Consider the following 22594-nt stretch of genomic DNA (forward strand, 5'->3'; position numbering starts at 1 on the left):
AGACCAGGTAGCTTGAATAAGACTCTTCCCTTCTTTAGACAATAAATTCTTAATGAAAAAGATTTCAAACTTCATTTCAGCTACACATTTTAAAGCAGTAATTAAAAGCTCTACTACTTAAGAATTGACTTACACATATGCCACCTGTTTAAAAATCCACACTTCAATTGGTAAGCCTGCTTATGGATTTCTTGTTTTTGTAATAAGCAAATCTAGGGAGCATGCTACAATGTTTCTCTTTCCCCGTCAAGCTCCCACTAGCCAAAACTACAGAGACTTACTTTTAAGGGCAATACTTCCTTGTTGATAGCAAAAAAAGCTGCCATAGCTTTGGTCCATGAGCAGAGGCCAGCCACATTCCCACACACTCGTTTTGCAGTTTCAATGTTGTAGTCTGTCATTTCAAAGTAGGGGTTTAAAAACTCTACTACCTCTTCATTGATTGTATCTTTTGGAAATTGCTAGAAAAATCAGGCAGGTAATACTTTAGTCACACTGTATCACCACACATGCACCAGATTCTTAGGAATAAACTTTAAAGGCATTCATACAGAGGTCCTTTGTTGTACATATTGTTGAGGCATCAATCAGTAACAGTTATCAACAACATGCTTATCTTAAATTGACTCAATATTTCTTAACTAGTGACCTTTACTATTGCAAATTAGTAATTAATGCTCAGAGGCTGGAATTCTGCTCACAGTTTATGTAAGTTTTGTACCATCTTTAAAAACTTTCCAGTAATGAATAATCCATTGTACATGGGTTCATGAGAGAAAGGACAAAAAGAAACCCTTCTAGATCTAGACAAATGACAATCTTTTGTACATGTCAGAACAGGGAATCTTAGAAAAATCAACTCTTAAATCAGACTATTTTTGCCCATACACTGACTGGGCAATTGCAATTGGAACTTGCTCTCATAACTTTTGTTGCATTTCATTTCTCTCCTGTAAAGAAAGTTCCCTCCCCATTAACACCTACCTCCCATTACACTCCTATGATACCTTTTTCATCCTCATCTTTTTGTTCTACATCTAAAGGATTTTGAATTTTATTCTTCATCTGTTGATAGCAGTACTAAGAACATTTCCCCATGAAGTATGGCAGATATAATCTGTTCACGTAATAGCTTACTACGTTCTCATTCCTTCAAGTGCTATAATAAATACTAGGTCAAAAAACCCTCATCACTAATACATGGTGGTTGTAATATCATGAACTCTAAGAACTAACCAAGTCTGCCACAAATAAGCCTGCTTGTCAAGTAAAATACAGCTCAGCTTCACTAAGGGTTACAAATAGGCTTCAAGAAAAAGGAAAATTTTAAGTTATACAAAAAGATTTGCAACTTAGGTTAAAAGTGGCATTCCAGTCACGGACACTCAAATATTCATAAATAAATACAATTAATAAATACTAATAAATATATCTCTCAAATAAATCAAAGAAAAATATATCAAATCATTTAGAAGTCAGCAGCAGAACTAGCAATAGCAAAAATACAAAAGAAGTTAATCCAACTTCTTATAAAATCCTGTCATACAAACGCGCCATAAGGCAGATTTAATGTTTTCTGATGTACACCCACACTCACAAGTAAAGAAAATTCCATACAGAAGTTAACTGATATAATATGCTCCAGGTAATAGCCATTACATAGCTATCTTAAAAAGGAAGATAGCTATGTTACAGTACAAAGGGCTTCTAAATGGCAAATGTGACAAAGCAGCTATCCAGTTTTTAAACTATGAATCTCATCTTGCAATTGTGGCCTTAGAGGAAACCACTTTTGATTTACTGTCAGGGTTCTTACCTGAGTAACAACTGTGGGACTATGCCCATGTTTCTTAGTGGTAAGCTTGTAATTAAGATCAAATCCATGACCTGCTTTCTCTAATACAATTTTTGTGGTGTGTTTACTAAATAAAGTACTTCTCTACCTGCAGATTCTGTAAGAAGTTTCCTGCTGTCATAAGTTTCAGGGATTCCTGCCAAGATGGGATAGTACAGTTTTTCTCTTGGTCCACTTTCACACTGTTCACTTTCCTGTGGAACAGCAGTAGCACGCAGTCCATGATACGCATGATGAGGTGTGGAGGTCGACCCAGCGTACGGACAGTGGCTATGTCTGCAGGCTTTATTGTCTGTTAAATTGAGAGGAAGGAACAGAGTTATACCCCTTGCCATGTTAGTAAGTCAATTCATAGATAATACTGTTATAAGATGGCAGACGGACAATTGTATTAGTCCATTCTACAAGCATAGGATTGTTGTCTGTAAGATTTTTAACTGTACAGTCATCTTCAAGCCAACCACACACAAGGAACACATCCCGATAGGTTTGGTACTGTTGCCTCTTGCAAGCTGGTAAGCAACTTCTGCTCAGTAGCTCCCACAAGCTATTTATATGAATATGCCCAGTTCTGAGAAAAAATGCTCTTAGAAAAAAATAGTTTATATAAAAAATAGCTCCTGTTTGTCCTTATTACAAGCTGTTATCAATGGAACACAAAAGGCCTATCATGTGCTTTGAAAATTTTTACTCTATTTAATATTATTACTTTTAAAAATATAATTTATGATCACAGTACATCTTCACTTGACATAATAGTGCTGTCAAATAACAACAGCAGCCCTGGAGAATTTAAGAATGAATCGACTAACCAATACAGGTTTTTTAGCTGTGAAGTGTCCTTTAAATGTTGAAAGTATTAAAATATATGCATTTCTGCACTGCTAACTAAGGTAGACAGTTTGTAATTCTCATCTAATTGCATACTATTATCGATTAAATTTACTACTGTATAAAACTATGCAAAATCTCAACCAAACCAAACATATTTTCTTATTGGAAAAAAGTTGACTGAGAAACATTTTGTATGTTTTTGGCAGATTCTTTTTTTAAGTCTTTTTTTCTACTAAGGAATCATCACTGAGCTTTTTTTGTGACTTGAAGAATTCAAGATGAAAATAGTTGATGGCCCACATTAAGCAAACAAATCTGTAATAAGAATTTGTCATCTGTACCTTACATTCATTTGCTACCTTTTTGTATAGTATAGTTTTAATTTACATGTTAAAATGTGCCAACTAAGCACAAAAATATTAATAGTCAGCTGACAATGTGAGTTGTCATTCATATGTTATACAATCAGAAGGAATGTTTTCATTCTTAAAAAATTGTTTCAGATTATTTGATTTTAAAATGTATTAAAACAGAATAAAACAAGGGACAAAATACAGGTAAAGCCACAGTAATAATAACTGTTTATTTATTCCTTTAAGACATTAATGCAATACCCTAAATATTGATGATAGTTTAAATGATTATACAGCCCACAAATGTTTTTCACATATCATCCGATTCCCTGTTTTGTTTTGCATTCTGCTGTACTTTGTATCTGGATCTTAGTACAGGTTCATGACTTGTACTTTTTGTCTGTGCATCCTTACCATTTCACTCACTCCCTATATTGCTGCTCATCTCCACAAATCGAAATCATTACAACAAAAGGAAGTACATGTCCCAGGGAAACAAAAATGGAGGCACCAGAACAGCCTCCTACAGCAGGACCCAAAGCGGGGTGACTCATCCAGGAAAAGAAGAAGAGAGCCCTGAAAAGAGGGCATACTTACCACCCACAGGGGAAAGACAGCCACGCTGAGAAGGACCACCAGCGTGGTTCGTCAACCACTTTTATTGCTGGCTTGGGGCAGAACCAGCAGATGACATCAAGGAAAACCACCACCCGGCAGATTCAAAAGCCAGCAGCGGAGAAGTGGCAGAGAGAGGCAGTAGAGATACCCAAGGGTTGAGTTGCTCCCTGGGCGGCATCTCAGAAAGAGCAGCAGCCCTGAGAGGGGCAGGATAGAGATACTCTGGAGGGGTCTCAGCTGCATTAGGAGTACCCAACACCCTGCTTGGTGGAACAGCTGAGGGAAAAAGGGACACCGTCGAGGGATTGGAAGGACCACAGACGTCAGACCCGTGAGTGGGGCCAAGCAGAGACCTGCACCCCAATCCTTTCGTTATTTCTTTTTTGTTCACTTTATTTTGAAGGGCACTCAGAGTTGTGACCAAGGAAAGATCCTCCATGGGTTCAGGGACACAAAAACAGACTGAGGTGGGATTTGCAGGAGCCTCAGAGGAAGTTCAGGCCCACAGGTGGAGATGATCGCAAGCCCCACAGTCACCCAGGACAGGCAAACCATCCAGGGATGGACAAGGCGGTAAAAAAAATGCAGATGAGGACATCACAGGGGACAGGCAACAGTCCACCATCCAGCAGTCTTGAGGGCTGGTGCATGGCTGGGGTGTAGGGGAGGTGGAGCCCCAAGAACAACTTCGGCAGGTAGTACCCAGCCTGCGAGAATCACCACTGAAGAAGCGAAGACCAAAGTCATGGCAGGAGTGTGTCAGGGTTTCCCTCGGGGTGGAACACAACCTAACACCTAGGTCCTGGGGACATACCTCTTGGCAGGAGCCGAGTGAACACTTGAAGGCCGCCCGAGAGTGCCTATACGAGGTCAGGCAGAGTCAGTACATAAGCATTTAAGACTCTTTAGAACTGAAAGAAAATACCTGACCCCCTTCAAGGTTGGTATTTAGCTCGACTGTTATTTGAAGCACCAGACACCTTGCCACCAACTGTAGGTTTTCCTACAGAAGTATCAGACTTATTCTCATCTTCAAGAGCTACAAGCAGACTATTGTTTAACTTGGGTTCATGCCTGCCCTAAGTCTTATCTGGTCAGTTTTTAAAAGGAACTCTGGACTGAAAAAGAATAACAGATCTCTTCCCTTCAACAGAAAAGTTGAAGCAGGGGTATATTGAGAGAAGGAACTCATAAAAGGTATTTGATGGAGGATTTCTCAAGAATTTAAGACCATTTGAAATTACAAATTTTTTTGATGAGTCAAACTTTTAAATTTTTCTGATATCACTATATCCTCAACCACGCAATTCTTGACATTTCATATGTTTAAATGGTATAAATGGGAAATGTAATTCATTTCAGTGCCCACTGCTGATAGCTTCTGATTCTTCCTCCTCCCCCCAGAATGCTCTATGTACTTCACATTTATCAAATTTGATAAAAGTGGAAATACACATCAAACAATATAGTGAAATATCAGGAAAAGTAAAATGAGTACTTAACTCTTTACATACTGTAATGTAAGGTTGTGTGCAGAATACAGAAATGAGCTCATTATCAATCTAAAAATTTCACAGCAAAAAGGTGCCACCTTGCCCTGACAACAAAAAAGTCAGGTTCAATAGCATTTGAATATGGAGACAGATAACCTAATGCTCTGGTGGTTCTGTGCACTGGAAATTAGAGAAAACCACCAGAAGTAAGAAGAATTATCAGGAGATTCAAGTGCAGTACCAGTAACAGGAAAAAATTAGGACAAATGGAAAAAAAAAAAAAAAAGATAGCTTTGGACAGCCCAATGGATGTTCTCATTTTGGTGAGCATAATGTTTAATTAGTAGCATAATGGTTAATGATCAACAGTTAATCTGCACTCCTTTCTTGGTAGTAACTCAGCATGTGTTTCACATACAGTGCAGTAGTGTTTGAAGCCTTTCTTCTCTGGTGGGCTTTACCATGAGCCTATTTAGTTTGATGTTCATGAAAAAAGATTTTTTTTTGCCAGTTGTTATCTGGCCCACGCACCACCTTACTAGAAAACTGAAGGTAAACCCATCTTCTGAAAGCTATTATCCTCCGTAGTGTAGGCTTTTTAATACAGACCTGTAAAGCTGCCTCTGCCTCTTCTAAGGCAGGTTTTGCAGCCTCTAGTTTTTCTTCAGCAATGGCTTTATCTGCAGAGATGCTGTCAACAATAGTCTGGGCTTTATCTTTCACTTTCTGTACTTCTGCTTTCACCTTTTCAGCAGCTTGTGCTTTCACAGTGACTTCTTTCAAAACCTAAGAAAGAAAATAAATTCAAACTTAAAGACAATATATTGCTGGGAAAAAAAACTCCTGTTGTATATTCATTTCTAAAAGGTAAAAGTCATGGTCTTATTTCATGTCCATGGTCTATCAGGATATTCAAATGAGATTGCCTTCATTTTCATTATCATTATTATGCAATTACAAATACTTCTTTCAGACCTCCTTTTTCCTTGATTATTCCGTCAACAAGAAAAGCAAAAAGATGAAAGAGCATAGCAACTATACAAGTCTGTATTTACCATGTCAGCTTTTTCGTTAGCAACCTGAAGCTCCTTTTCTTTAATCTCCAGTTCTTGGCTTAATGCAGCCACAGATTCAGATGCCTCCTTCAATTTCTCCAGGCCTATATTCATTCTATATTTTAAAAATAAAAAAAACAAGAGCATACAGTTCTTTCCCTTATGTGTATTTCTATTTTTTTTATTTAATTCTAGTTACAGGATGAATAAACTAGTTCAAAAGATTGTGTCAGAAATAAAGCTGGTATAAAATATGTCATCCAAACGATCAAGTTACATGCCTTTCCATTGTTTTCAGAAGCCTCCATAGAAAAGCCAACTTACCATGGTGGGGGGGAAGGAAACAGCTGGCCTAGCCAGACAGAGACATGGCAGGGGCTGGTGGAGGGAAGGAGTGGGTCTCCTCCCCCCACTCCTCCTTTGTCTTACCCCCACCCCACTCCTCTATCCCCAAGTGGGCTCAATGTGGAAGGGGAGGAGCAGGCATGCTGTGGCAGTGATGGTGGGGCCAGGGAAGGACTGGGCCCAGGCCCGATATAGGGGGTCGGGGGGAGCGAGCCTGAGCTGAAGGGAAAGCCAGCCTGCCATGGCAGGGGGTAGGGGAGGGGGACAGCAGGCCTGGCCCAGCCCAGCCCAACACAGCAGCTGGAGGGGGAGGGGAGGAGCAAGACTCCTCCCCCACCCCTGCTCTCCCGCATCAGCCCCAAGCCAGCTCTTCCTGTCCCCCTGCCACCACCAGGTTGGCCCAGGCCCACTGCTCCCCCCCACAGCAGCTTGGCTTCTTGCCACTCTGAGCCCCAGTCCTCTCCCACATCAGGCCCAGGCCCACACCTCCCTTCCCCCTGCCACTGCGTTGGGGAAGGGGGGAGCAGACCCAGACCTCAAGCAGCAGGGGGAAAGGAGGAGTGGGCCCAGACAGGGGAAGCCTGGGGCTCCATCCTACCCACTCCCTACCCCTCCCCCCCATCATTTTGACAGGCAATTTGCTACTGACTTAATATATGCCTAACATTTGGGAGAACACAGGGGACTATCATTGGCTGAAACCGCTTTGGGTGTTCAGTGCAAATTTCAAGACCAGGAGCTTTGTCTTCCCTAAGGGAGCTGATTCTTCCACCTAGTTTAGGTATTGTGTATTGTGCCCCAGAATTATTAACTTTCCCATCTTGTCATTACTGAATTGGTAGCTTGGGTTAATGCTCCATCATATTCTAGGCGTTGATAGACAACCAGGTTGTATTGTACTGGCAATCTGTCTTTCTTGTATGACTGACAAAAAACCTTTTGTATAGTTGTCCCTATTTTCTTACTGTTGCAGAAAATATTTATGCTCCACTTCAGCTTCTAGAATGACTTCTGCCTTTCCTTCCTCAGTACAGAACTCAGATCTTTGCCAGTTACAGTGCTTTCTTTACAAAATGGATCTGCTTCATACATCATTTTGTATTTCATGCATCAGCTACTGTGTGCATCAATCCTGGCACTGTTCATTCTGCAGCATCTGCTGGAGCTGCAACATCATTTCTATCAGTTACTATTGGAAGTCAGCAAACTGTGGGATGTAGATTAGGCTCATGTTGTACACATTTGACTACACACGGACTACTTAACCATCTTTCTTATTTGTGTTGATATTTCTGATTTGTTAGGATGGTTTGGCTACAGATGATCCTGCCTCAGGAAGGGGGTTTAACTAGATTACCTCTGGAGGTACCTTCCAAATCTACTTCTCTATGATTCTATGACAGTCACCCCTGTTTTATCAAGATAGAGATTAGATAATCTTGTAAAATCAAACCTTTCATGTGATGTTTCTTGCACACCAATGTGATAGAAATGCTGCTGATACCTATTGTCAAGACTTCAATATTTCTCTTATTGGTTGCATTGACCATGAGGTCAGGGATTAACAGAGATTGCAATCCTGTATCACTCAGGCAGAACTGAACTGCCAGCCAGACAAAAGATTATGAGCCTAGGTGGTGACAGCCACCAAAGTAATACCTAGAAAGCTATGAACTGACCAGAAACTTCAGGCAAACAGGAAGACAAGAATGTATAAATAGGTTCCTTCTGCTGTTACAAAGCCTTGAATTTTAACAGAATGGCAAGGCAATAAATTTTGCCTATACATATATCTATATATATATTTATATATCTATATATATTTACATATATCTATATATAGCTATGCATCTCTATAGATCAACGTATTTAAAAATACATTGCTTAAAGCAAGCATATCTATGTATCTGCCACCCAAATAAAACCAGCTCTTTGGTTCCTCCTGAGTAAAAGCTTCATCAAGTTGAACATTCTGGATTTAAAAACTAAGAGTCTGCCATACAAATAGAATTCATATAATCACAGGAAAATGAGTTCTTTTTGGTATTCAGAAAGTTAGCACCCACCTGTTTCACATCACAAAGCTATAAATGGTACACCAAACAAAGAGAAAACCCCTCGTTGATAAAATAAAAAAGGTCTTCTGAGTATATAATGATAATACACATGCATGTGTCCTTCTGCTCATGTGAAATGAACAGAAAAGAGTATATCAGTTTGCATGCAAGTCTCACAGAATGTGTTATGAACATGACCTACGATTCGCAAACTTATTTTCTTGTTCAATGCTAATTATATATAAAAGTTTAAGTGATTTAGATCATAAGCAATTGGAGGTTAAAAGTGACCTTAATGTTAAAAATTACCTTAATACTGGATCATATAATATTAATATCCACAGATTCTAAGTCCCATGAGAATGTAAACTTATTTTGTTCTACACTGTTTTATTTAAACAGACTAGGTTTTTTCTGAAATGAAGCTAGTTTTATAATGAACTAGGAAAGAAGGAGGAGAGGGGGAGAGCAAATTAACTAGACGTTTTACCTGTTAGCCAATGTCTGCACCTCAGAGTGTTTTTCTTTGTATACAGCTTTATATCCCTGAATAAAAGATAGATAGGATTTTGGAGTCACATGGGTAGAACGCCTGTATCTTTGGAAGTAGTCCACGCACTTCTCTGCCACCCCATCCTGGAACGAGCCCATACACTGCACCACCTCCATCTTGGTTTCAACAGAGCAGTCAACTTCATAAGCAGACAGGAAGTGTTCGGATACTATTTTAAAAAAAGGAATTCTGTTAATTAACCTCTTTAACCTTCATTCCTTCCATGAAAAATGGAGGAAAAAAACTTCAAACACAGCATAGTCTGCAATTAATATCATGAAGAATTATGGTCTCCTAAATTGCTTGTCAGGTTCCTAAATTCTATTGAACTCAACATTTGTGCATCTACAGGATGAACATGTGGCATAATCATAAACAACTTTCAATTTTTAAGGGTCTATATTCAAAAAAATTAAATCACACTATCATACTTGAGCACAATGCTGAGGAAGCAAGACAACATGTGCAGGATAAGGAAAACATCTGGAACTAAATACTCTATAAAGGCCATCTGAGATGCAGCTCATCCTTATCTTCTACATGCATGCCTAGAACTAGAAAGCATGAGTTACACTGTAGTCTTGGAACTTGCCCAGAACCCCATTTTCTGTGTGAAACTAATATGCATATTAAGCCTGACAAGCCTCCCATTCTTGGGCTAAATGTTGGACAATTGCAATTTAAACGTCAGGTATTTAATACTATCTCATAGCATGAATTAAATACTATCCTATTTTTGTCTAATCCTGGGCTCCTAGCCTCACTCGCAGGACAAACCCTTTTACTTTTTCATACTTAATATCAACCCATGCTATTAAGAGTACATCAAGGTATAAAGGAACTTCATGTGAAAAAACAAGCTATAGTCTAGGCCTTGCTTACTTTCATTTGAGCCTTCAAAATGGAATATATATATATATATAGGACATGGACCTTCTACTGGCATTCCTTATAGGATTCAAGATACCATTTACACGTTTCTTTTTAGGTTGTAGCAGTAGGTAGTGATGGTTTACCAATTTTCAATAAATGAAATAATAATATCATCAATAAATTTATACACACGCAGTATATAATTTTTCATTTTTCCTACAAGTGTTAAATAAGATTACAATATTCTTCTAGTTTAAACAAAACATACAATGATACAAAAATAGATAACAATGAAGCACTGTTACCTGTATGCTCCATGTTCTTGGGGAACCCTGACACAGGACACAGACTGTCTGACTCGCAAAGAATCGCCATCCCCCCCCACACACCTAAACAGAAACTGATTAAGATGCAGTGAGAGACACACCTAAAACCCTCCAGATAAGGGTGACAAAAGTGAAACAACTGCCCTAGGTCTCATTTGCATCTGAGATGGGAACAGATGACCATTCACTTACATGAGAGATGGAGAACAGAAAACCTGAAGCAGAGACTGCAGTGAATTCTGGGATCAGCGAAGCAGGGAAGCACTGCATGACAGGGAAGCTGTGTTCCAAATGCTAATCAACCCCCACACCCAGCTCAGCATTTATCAGACCAGCTCTAATCTGGATTTACATAGGACTTTTCCTTCCCCTCCTCCCCCCCCCCCCCCACACACACACCTCTAAGCAAAAGTAAGTTTATTAGGCATCTTGGGCCGTACATTCCCCGGTCCCACTATGGGAGGCCTATGTAAACTTAATTGGCTACAACTCGGTTGCCGGGTTAGGGAATGCTGAGGCAATAGGCCGAGTGAGAGGGGGTATGGGCAACATTTGAACAATGGTACAGGGTTCATCACAGCGTCCAGCGCGTTGGAGCCCTGACCACAAGTGTTGTCATACTTTTCCTGAGACGACTGGTGGAAGTCCTCTCCACAACAGGTTATGAACACTCCAATAATTGCCTTAAATCTGTTAAAAGACTGGAAAAGTAAGATCTGGAAAAGTCATGCTTGTTCACAACAAGCAAAAATCCAAAAACCCTGATGCTGCAATCTATTGTTTCTGAAGACACCAGGAGATATCCCATCAACTATATCTGCTATCCATAGGAATGTCCAGCTGGCTCCAAGTAGATGTTTCCTGAGTATCAATCAAGTTCCTGAGATGTTCCACCCAGATAACCCCTTGTCAATAGAAAAGACAATTTGATTTACAATATTGAGAATGCTTGAAAGAAACTGAACTGGGGGTATAAAAATCTGTAAAAGCAGCAGCAGTGTGTGTACTGACACCACTCGCTTTCTTCTGGAGAGGCTGCAGGAGGAAGATCATCTCCCTTCAAGGATCATGCTGAGAACTTTAACCTGTCAGCTTTGCAACCCAAGTGCCTTGGACTGGTGAGATCCCAGCTCTCTCTCTTTTCTCTTCTCTCTCTCTAAGCATAGATTTCTGAACTTGAACTGTATTAGTTAAGCTTGAGTTAAGTTTCCCCAAATACTTAGTGAAACCAGGGTATACTGTGACTGTTTGTGTTTGTTTTTCCTTTGCATGTCTATCACTACTAGTGTCAATATATATTTCATCTACTTAGCAATAAATAACTTTTATAGTCAAACTGGTGGTAACTGGGTATATTTTGCCTCTTTACTTCTCTTTCCCCACTTGCTCTGTAGCAACGCCCCTCTTACCTAAGCTAAAGATCCCTGTGAAGCCCAGAAATACTGTGGGGTCTGCTCATCAAGAGGCTAAAAGATTGGGACGTGCTGAGTTCGAAACACATAAGGGGATCAGCTTGTACAGGCTGATTGACACAGTTTGGCTCAGACGTGCCCTAATGAACTGAACGCTGGCTCATGAGGGTGTCATCTGGACACCCAGCCAGATTCAGAGGCATTCTGTTTAACTGTGTGCTTGTGTCTGACTGTGGTTATTGTTGCTCTGATGAACTGATCCTTGGCATATGAGGGTGTCAGCCTGTCCAGGCTGATCAGCCCGGCCAGGTCAGGTGTGGTGTGGGTGTGGGTGTGGGTGTGTGAGAGAGACTGTGACTGATTTGGGGACTGGAAGAACCCAGCCCCACTGAACTGAGTCCTGCAAGATAGCTCCACTGGGGGCGAGGGCTTGCAGAAGGGAGAGATACAGCTCCATAATAGAAACACAAGTAACACAAGCAGCACATTGATAGAATTACCAAGACCCTAGCCCTAATCAATGAGCACACCCCAAAGAGCAGGCAAATCTGGTAACAACTGGACAATAAAACAACACAGGGAAATTCTATTGTTTAGTTTAAGCAAAAATAGCATTGTTTTAGTAGTTTATTAGGAGGTTTCACTAACACTGCAGCAGTTTAATCTTAGCTTGAGTTCTTGGAGCCATTTCACCCCATCTTATGAAGTTACTGGGAACATGTTTCAGGGGTGTAGGTTGTAACCATGGTGGTCTAAGGACCTAGGCAGACAAGATTCTGTGGGTAAAGAATATTGGATAAGATGCCAGATTTACCCAAGGAACACTGCCAAAGAACCCAAAGAATTACCCAAAGAATGCTCCATTAGAGGAACATCATTGACTGCAAGATGAACATGGCCTGGCAGTGTAAGGAGGCAGTCAGGAAGGCCAACCATACCTTGTCATGCATCCACAGATGCATCTCGAGCAGGTCCAAACAGGTGATCCTCCCCCTCTATGCGGCACTGGTCAGGCTGCAGCTGGAGTATTGCGTCCAGTTCTGGGTGCCACACTTCAAGAGGGATGTCGACAGCATGGAGAGGGTCCAGAGGAGGGCCACTCGTATGATCAGGGGACAACAGGGCAGGCCCTATGAGGAGAGGCTATGGGACCTGAACCTGTTCAGCCTCCAAAAGAGAAGGCTGAGGGGGGATCTAGTGGCCTGTTATAAACTAGTCAGGGGGGACCAGCAGGCACTGGGGGTGTCCCTGTTCCCCCCAGCACTGCCAGGATTGACCAGGAATAATGGTCACAAGCTGGTAGAGGGTAGATTTAGGCTAGATATCAGGAGGTGCTACTTCACCATCAGGGCGGCTAGGATCTGGAATGAACTTCCAAGAGAAGTGGTGCAGGCTCCTACCCTGGGGGTTTTTAAGAGAAGGTTAGATGAACATCTTGCTGGGGTCGTTTGACCCCAGTACTCTTTCCTGCCATGGCAGGGGGTCAGACTAGATGATCTACTCAGGTCCCTTCTGACCCTAGAAACTACGACTTATGAGGAGAGGCAGAGGAACTGGGCTTATTAGTATGGAGAAGAAAAGACTGAGGTGGGATGTAATAACAGCCTTCCTGTACCTGAAGGGTGGCTACAAACAGGATGGAGCAAAACTCATGATCATCAACTCTTGCATTTGTGGACCCCTAAAAAAAACTGAATGGTGGTGTGGACTCCTTAGGAAATGTTGAATGGAGATGCAGACCCCTTTGACTTGTAAGCATGGGGTATTCACATTCTTTTGATTGATCATGGTTATCTTTCATGGACCCTTTTGACACAGCCTGTGCTCCCCCAGATGGTCCTGCTTTGAGCTGGGGGGTTGAACTGGTGACATCCTGAGGTCCCTTCCTAACCTAAATTTCTATTTTATAAAGAAGAATTTGAAACCTGCATTTCCTCCTCCTCTATGGGTCAAAGACAAACTTCCATAGTTTGTCTTAATCATGAAGGTCTGAAGTCATGATCACCTTCTTGAGTGGTTTTAAATATAATACTCCAGTAAACAATGACTCAAAAATGTTGCTAAATTGCCTGTGAAAAACTTTTCTTTTTTTTAAATTTCCTATGAATCTTTAATGATGTTTTTAAGGGCAAAACATGTTTCTTTTACCTTTTACACTAACAGATCATTGTCTCTCAGAAGACAGGGGAGAGACTTTTACAGTTCAGGGTTTCCACATACTATACAGTGTTACCTCTCAGCTCCATGTTCCTGGGGAACCCTGACACAGGACGCAGACTGTCTGACTCGCAAAGAATCCTCCCTCCCCTTCCCTCCCCTCCCTAAACAGAAATGGATTAAAATGCAGTGAGAGACGCACCTAAAACCCTCCAGATAAGGGTGACAAAAGTGAAACAACTGCCCTAGGTCTCATTTGCATCTGAGATGGAACCAGATGACCATTTATTTACATGAGAGATGGAGAACAGAAAGCCTGAAGCAGAGACTGCAGTGAATTCTAGGATCAGCGAAGCAGGGCAACACTGCATGATGGGGAATCTGTGCTCCAAATGCTAATCAATCCATACACCCAGCTCAGCATTTATCAGACAAGTTCTAATCTGGATTTACATAGGACTTTTCCTCCACACACACACACACACACACACACACACACACACACACACCCCTCTAAGCAGAAGTAAGTTTAATAGGCATCTCAGGCCATAAATTCCCCAGTCCCACTATGGGAGGCCTATGTAAACTTAATTGGCTACAACTCGGTTGCCAGGTTAGGGAATGCTGAGGCAATAGACCAAGTCAGCGGCGCATGGACAACATTTGAACAATGGTACAGGGTTCATCACAGCATCCAGCCTGTTGGAGGTCTGTCCACCAGTTGAAGTCCTCTCCACAACAGGTTATGAACACCTCCAATAAGTGCCTGAAATCTGTTAAAAGACTATAGTAAGATCTGGAAAAGTCATGCTAAGCTGAGGCTTGTTCACAGCAAGTAAAAATCCAAATCCCTGGTGCTTCAATCTATTGTTTCTGAAGACACCAGGAGATATCCCATCAAGTATATCTGCTATCCATAGGAATGTCAAGCTGGCTCCCAAGTAGGTGTTTCCTGAGTATCAATCTGTTTCCTGAGATGTTCCAACCAGATAACCCCTTGCCAATAGAAAAGACAATTTGATTTACACCACTGAGAATGCTTGAAAGAAGCTGAACTGAGGGTATAAAAATCTGTTAAAGCAGCAGTGTGTGTGTGCTGACACGACCTGCTTTCTTCTGGAGAGGCTGAAGGAGGTCAGATTGTCTCCCTTCAAGGATTGTGCCGAGAACTTTGACCTGTCAGCTTTGCAACCAGAGGGCCTTGGACTGGTGAGATCCCAGCTCTCTCTCTCTTTTCTCTTCTCAGCATAGATTTCTGAACTTGAACTTTATTAGTTAAGCTTGAGCTAAGTTTCCCCAAATACTTAGTGAAACCAGGGTATACTGTGACTGTTTGTGTTTGTTTTTCCTTTGCATGTCTATCACTACTAGTGTCAATATATATTTCATCTACTTAGCAATAAATAACTTTTATAGTCAAACTGGTGGTAACTGGATATATTTTTCCTTCTTTACTTCTCTTTCCCCACTTGCTCTGCAGCAACACTCCTTTTACCTAAGCTAAAGATCCGTGTGAAGCCCAGAAATACTGTGGGGTCTGCTCATCAAGAGGCTAAAAGATTGGGACGTGCTGAGTTTGAAACACATAAGGGAATCAGCTTGTACAGGCTGATTGACACAGTTTGGCTCAGATGTGCCCGAATGAACTGAATGCTGGCTCATGAGGGTGTCATCTGGACACCCAGCCAGATTCAGAGGTATTCTGTTTAACTGTGTGCTTGTGTCTGACTGTAGTTACTGTTGCTCTGATAAACTGATTCTTGGCATATGAGGGTGTCAGCCTGTCCATGCTGATCAACCTGGCCAGGTCAGGTGTGGTGTGGGTGTGGGTGTGGGTGTGTGAGAGAGACTGTGACTGATTTGGGGACTGGAGGAACCCAGCCCCACTGAATTGAGTCCTGCAAAATAGCTCCATTGGAGGTGAGGGCTTGCAGGGGGAGAGATACAGCTCCGTATAGAAACACAAGTAACAGAAGCAGCACATTGATAGAATTACCAAGACCCTAGCCCTAATAAATGAGCACACCCCAAAGTAGCAGGCAAATCTGGTAACAACAGCGCTCACTTCAATGAGAGTAAAGAAAAGAATAAAATGGGATTTTATTTAGTTAGTTAAAGCAACTTCCCTTTTTATCTCAGAGGAGAAAGTTACCTTGATTGTCTTCAAAGTGACTTAAAAAGCACTGGTTTCACCTACCATATTTACCTACATATGATAGGCACCTTTTCTGAAAGTTACCTATTGAAAATTGGGGTACATGTCTTAAGCAGGGAAATACAGCCAAGGCCAGATCCAAGACAATACAGTGGTACCCTGCTTCAATTCCCCCTCTATTCATGGTGTGCCTGGGAGAAGATGGACAGATCCCATAGAAGCCAAGCTGCCCAACTCTTTTTTTCGAGTGGTGTAAGCCCTCTACTTACTTTACTGGCACTGTCATCAGCCAACCCAGGTCAGAAAGAAGGGCTGGCTCAGCTGAAGACTCAATTCTGCTGAAGACAAGCTGCCCAGCCCCTCTTCCCAAGCTATGTAAGCCAGCAGCACCTGCAACACCCTGCCACTAGGGGGTTAACAGAGCAGCCATAAGTTTTGCTCCCTACCCCTCCCACTTTGTTACTACAGCTGCCTGTGTTTTCCTGTAAAAATACTCAACAGTAGAAAAGAACAAGGAAAAATTTATTTTATTCATTCTGTCTTCCAAAAACAAGGTGTACACCTTATTTAGGAAATGTATGACATAAGAAAAGATGGTAAATTTCCAAATGTAGCACAGACAGATTGGCAGAAGAACAACTCTCTCACTCACCTGCAACCAAAGCATCCTTAGGCCATCGACTAAACCAGTCTATGGTACAGCCAGAAATAAGAGCAGGAAACCTCAGGGCTCGGTTCCTGAATTTTTCTCCTACTGGTGAAAAGCAGAGTACTGCATGAAGGTTCTGGCGGACCCTAGTCATGAAATAGTCATACAAATTCTCATTGGTTGGAAGTCGCTGTGGCTGCTCTTTTCTCATGGCAGATATGAGATCACTAGTGATCTCATCAATTTCATCACGGGCAAACAAATTTGAGACCTAAGAAGAAAAGCACAAGGTGAGTTTCTTGGGTTGAGTGGGGGAGGAGGGGTTGTTTGGGTTTTTGGTTTTTTGGGGAGGAGGGTTGTTTTTTGGAGGGATGGGGTGTTTATTCATTTGTATTAAACATAGGCTGGGTAAGATAATGTGAATGAAATCAAATACCATGAAATTCTTTTACTTGACATCAAGAAAGTTTGATGTTAAGTGCGCACGCACACACACACGGTTCCTCTTTCCATTCTCTTCAGCTGATTTCATAGCACCAAGCCCATCACAACAAGCAAAGTCTTGCTGGCACTAAACTGATCTAGGTCTACAAATAAAGATGCACATCTGCTGCAATAAAATATTCATTAACTACACCTTGGTTGGTTAATTTCTCTACTTATAATATGCAAGAAACTAGATGAAACATTACTCTGGAACATACCCTTCCAGATTCAATATAAGCTATGTCACCTATTTTGGATACAAATTTTCCTCGGTTTCATGTAGGCTTATTTTCCACTTCAAAACAATGAGATCTGAACCCAAGCAGAAAGTTTAACAATTCATGAGAAACCAAGTTCACATAGTTTCAACCTTCCTTTTTCTGTTCTATTGTGTCCCTCATTTCCAGCCTGTCAATTAATTTAAGATGCAATTCATACATTTTCATCTTAAAGGACTAAGAGTTCTACTTTAAATGTTAACAGTTATCTCCACATGTAGTCAAATAACATGAGATGATCTATTTCAGTGATTCTCAACCATGGGGTACCTTGAGATCCTTTCGGGGTGCCACAGGGTGCCTATTTTTAGTACTGCTTATTAACAGTAAACATGATTCACAAAATAAATTGAGAGATTTCAAAAAGGAATTTAGAGTTAAAGACATTTTGACCTGTTGTGGTTTGTGGCAACACAGGCCCTGCAGAAGCAATGGCACCCCCTAGGGGCCACCCTAATTCTGCCTGCACTTCCTGTCCTGAGCATACGCTTCCCCATTTATCTTGCTTGATGTTCTTTGATACTTTCACTGATATCTCACTGACCTAACTGACCTCTCATGGTCTCTGGGACCTCCTTATCAAGAATAAGGCCTTCTCAAAGGAAGGGGGAAAGGAGAAGAACAGCAACAAAAAACAAGGGGGTGAAAATCCCACCTCTCCAGATGATAAAACATTATTCAGATATTCCAAGAAAGCCTCATCTTTGATTTCATTGTCTGTAAAAATGAAGCTGATGCCTTTTCCTTGTTGTCCTGCTGTCCTGTATAAGAGTTTAAGGTCTTCCATCAGGTTTGAAGTGTTATATGATCTAAAATGGAAAAAGAATTGAGTTGCTACCTGGTGGATGATGAAGGAAATTAAGGTGGAAAGCAGTATGGATCTAAGTGTTGATGAAATTAAAGTTTATTAATTCTAAAGTAAACAAGTGAGAGTAGCAGGAAAAAAACCAACCTCTTAAAAGGAGAGGACAGCAGCCAACTCAGGAAACTTAATCATGGTCTCTTGGGAAGAAATTTCAGAAAGAACTCATCCTGAAAGGCACACCTTCAAGGTTTGACTTATACCTAATCAAACGGCTAATTGCATAATGTCTGTACTGTGTACAGGGAGACTAAATTACATCCTGCATGCCAGTCACTGTGGTGTTATGAAAAAAGGCATCTCTCATTCTGTCAAGTGTCATATGGTAAGCCCCCTGCTCTATTCTATGCTGGCGAGGCCTTAATTGGAATACTTTTGGCCACTACACTTTAAGAAAGATTTAAACAAACTGGAGAGAAGCCAGAGTAGAACTACAAGGATACATGTTTGGAAATTCTAAGTAGAGGGAATGGTTCAAAGAATCAGGCTAGAAAAAGTGAAATCTTGACTCCACCATTCCAGTTTGTTTAAAAGAAGTTATACATCAAAAGTAAGGTGGTGAATAGGACAAGAAGAAAGCAACCTAATTTTCAGCAGAGATAATCTAGATCAGGTATTAGAGAAATCATAATTGTAAAACCAGTAATATCTTACAACAAACTAAGGATAGCAGTGGGTGGTTTCTTCACTGAAGGATTGAGAAGGTATCTGTCAAGGATGGCCCAGGTATGCTTGATCCTACCACACAAGAGGGGCATGGACTAGCAGGCCTCACGAGGTACCTTTCAACCTTACATAATTATAATATAATACCTACACAAGCAGGGGAACTAACCTAGAAAAAAAATTGTTCAAAAATGCACAAAGTAAAATAAACTGACAAACCATTTTTCTTCCTTCTTCTAAGTCCAGATATTATTTTCATAGCAATGAACATAAATGTTATAACTCTGGAACCAATAGCAGCATTAAACTATACTTAAACTATATCTTTCTTCTTCCTTCTATGAGGGTTATATTCACACAACTTAACAAGCTTATGAAGATGTTCATGCAGAGAGGGTGTTCAAAGGGTGGTCATGGTAAATATTTAATAAGTCTTTTTAGAAGGCAAGATAAGGTTTATGTTCTGCTTGTAAGTAAACCCAAGTAAGTCATAGTACCATTTTTTTAAAATACAATTGGACCAACACCTACCTTGTTAAAGTGATCTGGAAGGTTTCATAGCCTGCTATGAATGATGCCAGCCTTGTCAAGCTCTGCTTTCCAGAACCACCAACTCCAACCAACAGAGCGTTTCCACGAGGGGTGCGAATCACACGTGAAATCTGCAGGGTAGCATGGCCACTTGTTGCTTAATATGTGGAATTCAAGTGTCCAAACAATTTAAGCTTTGCTGGCCATAAAAATGTCTTAGAATGTCATAGTTTTGGTGCAATCCCAAATATTAATTACAGAATTCTACAGTATTTTTATTTTAATAATTCCCAATGACTTTTAAACAAAAACAAAAAACAAAAAAACCAAGAGTGTAGTACATTAAGAACAGCTTCTTTTGTAATCTTACCTAATGCAATGGTGTTGCCACTTCAAAGTATTGTTATGGATTTTCTATTAATATGTCAACACTGTATATACCATTGCACTATCACTGCTTGTTGTACAACAAATAGCTTGATTTTGAGATTTCATACTTGCAAAAACCAAAACTAACCCACATGAAGTCGTAGAATTTACCAAGTAAGATGATATTAAGACATTTGTACAAATCAACACAGAAGGGAGCTATTATAGTAAATAGGATGCAAGAAACCTAACTGTAGTTTCTATGTCAGTCTACCTCCGACTAAAAGAAACAGTGCATTTGTCCAACAGTAATCATTTTATCCCAGGACAAAGTGCAACCATTCAAATATTCATGTCTTGCTCTAGGATAATCCTCAACATGTTCATGGGATAAGAAGTACTAACAGTTTATCCCAAGACATTCCAAAGTGCATCTGAATAATTATCTTGGGATTTCTTCATTGAATAAGTAGTGGAAAACCAGCAGTGCTTTCAGCTGCTTACTAAAACCTGATTAGAAGCAGCCAATCCTGGGATATTTCTGTTTTGGGACAAACACAGATGCAACTTGTTCAAGGACAAAGCCAATGTATTTTTCTAGCCTATGTAATACTAGGTACTTCCTTCAAAACTACAGTTGTAACCTCAGTGTTCTATATATAAAATGTTTCACAGAAACATCAAAATGTGGAGCACTACAACACAATGGTCCTGAGGGTTGGATAGATAGAGCACAGTACTGTAGCAAAACCCCCAAATTTTCTTTTTTTTCCCCTTTTAAAATGCATCCCCTCCCCTTCCCCAACCATTTCTGACTTTCTCTCCCTCTCTATTGCCTATAGATAAGTATAAATAAGCCAAGATGTAGGATAAGATCTAACATTTTATTTTACATAGTAAGTTTTATTTTCCTCTCTCCTAATTATTATGTTTGTATTGATTTTTTTACTGCCTTTATATTGTGTAATTACTGTTTTAGGCCTATATATGTAAGTTAACATAAGTCATGTCAAGTTTCCATCTTGTAATGTCAAGCCTCCATCTTATCCCCATGTCCAGTTGTGTAACCTATGACTCATACTACCCCTCCTATGCAACTTGGTTCCTGAATGAATGGGGATGAATGAGGGTGCTTGAGAGACAATGACAGTAGGTCTAAAAATAGCTCCCTCTGAATGACCGAACCATCAACACCAATACTTGGACCAACAACCCAGCCCTTGGAACCACCCTCAGCATTCAAGAAACAAAAGATGAGGCAACCCACCATTGTGCCAAGGCTGCACATGCTCAGTAAGAACAATTGGAACCCTCTGGAACAGGACTGACATTGCCTTGACAGGCCCTCCCCATAGGAGATCAGAGGTAGTCTGCCCCATAAAAAGGAGTAGTGAAGACTGACTCCTTGGGAATGCCATTTCCATCTGGACCAAACCAGCTCCACGTCACACCGCCTATCTACCCCAGAGGCCCTACTGGCAACTCCCTCTGGACAACACTGAGCTGAAGGAGACCCTGACTGGCCATCGAGGACCCACTTTCAACCTGGGATAGGTAGATATTACCTGCATATTTCCTCCTCCAGTTTGGACTCTCTTTCTCTCCTCCTGGACTTCAGACCCTGCACCAAGCCTCTTTAAACCCTGCTGCCTCTGTGTGTGCGCATGTGTGCACACGTGCGCAAAAGAACCAATAAAATAGTGTTACCATCTCCCCTTTTCAATAAAACCACTATCATTTGTAACCCCGAGTTGGGTTCTGTTTTACTGAACCCCGGTCCCTTCCCTATCTTAAATTCTGATCTCTGTCTCTCTCTCCCCCTTGGTTCTCAGCCCTGGTCCCGCCACTTTTTGCCTCTTCTCTGTCCCTTTTCTGCAGGCTTTTAGCCCTTTTGCTTTTTTGCAGGCTCTCAGCCCTGTTCCCAACAATTTTTGCCCCCTCTCTATTCCCCTTCTGCAGGCTCTAGCCCTGTTGCTTTCTGCTTTCAATTAACACAAATTAACCTTCAGTTACCCCAACTTCCCTCCAGTCTGCTGGTTCTAATCCCGGCTCCAGCAACTTTCATTTCAGTCTCCACCAGCAGTAACCTAAAGTAACCCCAAGCCTCAGCTCCTCAGCCCAGTTCTCTCTCTAGTCTACTGGTTCTAGTCCCAGTCCTGGAAACTTTCACCCCCTAGACTTTCATTCTCTCTCACACCTTAACCTTCCCACGGGTACTCCGAAGTACACCAAGCAAATACATACACACCACAACACCCAAGTTAGAAACTCACCTGCATGCATGTGTAGGTGAGTGGTATGTATGTGCCTGATATATGAATTAGTGATCCGTGTATCTGTATTGGGTGTGCAGGTATTGATAAGTGATTCTGGTCTAATTTCTTTTGGTTTGTATAGTGTATATAGGTGCTTAAATTGGTGATAGGTGTGCATTTGCCTAGGCTGGTAATTTTGGATGTGTATGTGCCTGAATTGGTTGCGTGTGTGCACATGCCTGTTGGGGGTGCATGCACCTAGAGTGTGTGTATGCACCTAATTGATTTTTGAGTGTGTGCATATGCCCTCCTGTCTAACACTGAGATCCTGAGAGTTGGTCTGACCCCACAGAGCAACAGTATTAAACTGTTTTATAATGATTTGACACATTTTCAGACTAGAACAAGATTT

At 41.0% G+C, this 22594-nt stretch overlaps 1 protein-coding gene across 1 annotated transcript in view; it reads right to left on the reverse strand.

Annotated features, from left to right (window-relative positions):
• DNAH5 (dynein axonemal heavy chain 5) overlaps positions 1 to 22594 on the reverse strand; it is a 305852-nt gene that overhangs the window by 87632 nt on the left and 195626 nt on the right. Inside the window, exons 54-61 of the mRNA XM_090049841.1 lie at positions 19559 to 19689; positions 18155 to 18308; positions 16739 to 17006; positions 9101 to 9332; positions 6209 to 6323; positions 5763 to 5939; positions 1944 to 2147; positions 282 to 461 (exon numbers count right to left, since the gene is read on the reverse strand). Coding sequence (XP_089905967.1) covers positions 282 to 461; positions 1944 to 2147; positions 5763 to 5939; positions 6209 to 6323; positions 9101 to 9332; positions 16739 to 17006; positions 18155 to 18308; positions 19559 to 19689 — 1461 coding nt within the window. The remainder of the gene's footprint in view (positions 1 to 281; positions 462 to 1943; positions 2148 to 5762; positions 5940 to 6208; positions 6324 to 9100; positions 9333 to 16738; positions 17007 to 18154; positions 18309 to 19558; positions 19690 to 22594) is intronic.

The sequence above is a fragment of the Crocodylus siamensis genome, chromosome 5 (genome assembly GCF_052110815.1).
Source record: "Crocodylus siamensis isolate JL-2025a chromosome 5, ASM5211081v1, whole genome shotgun sequence".
In the NCBI taxonomy this organism is placed as follows: domain Eukaryota; kingdom Metazoa; phylum Chordata; order Crocodylia; family Crocodylidae; genus Crocodylus; species Crocodylus siamensis.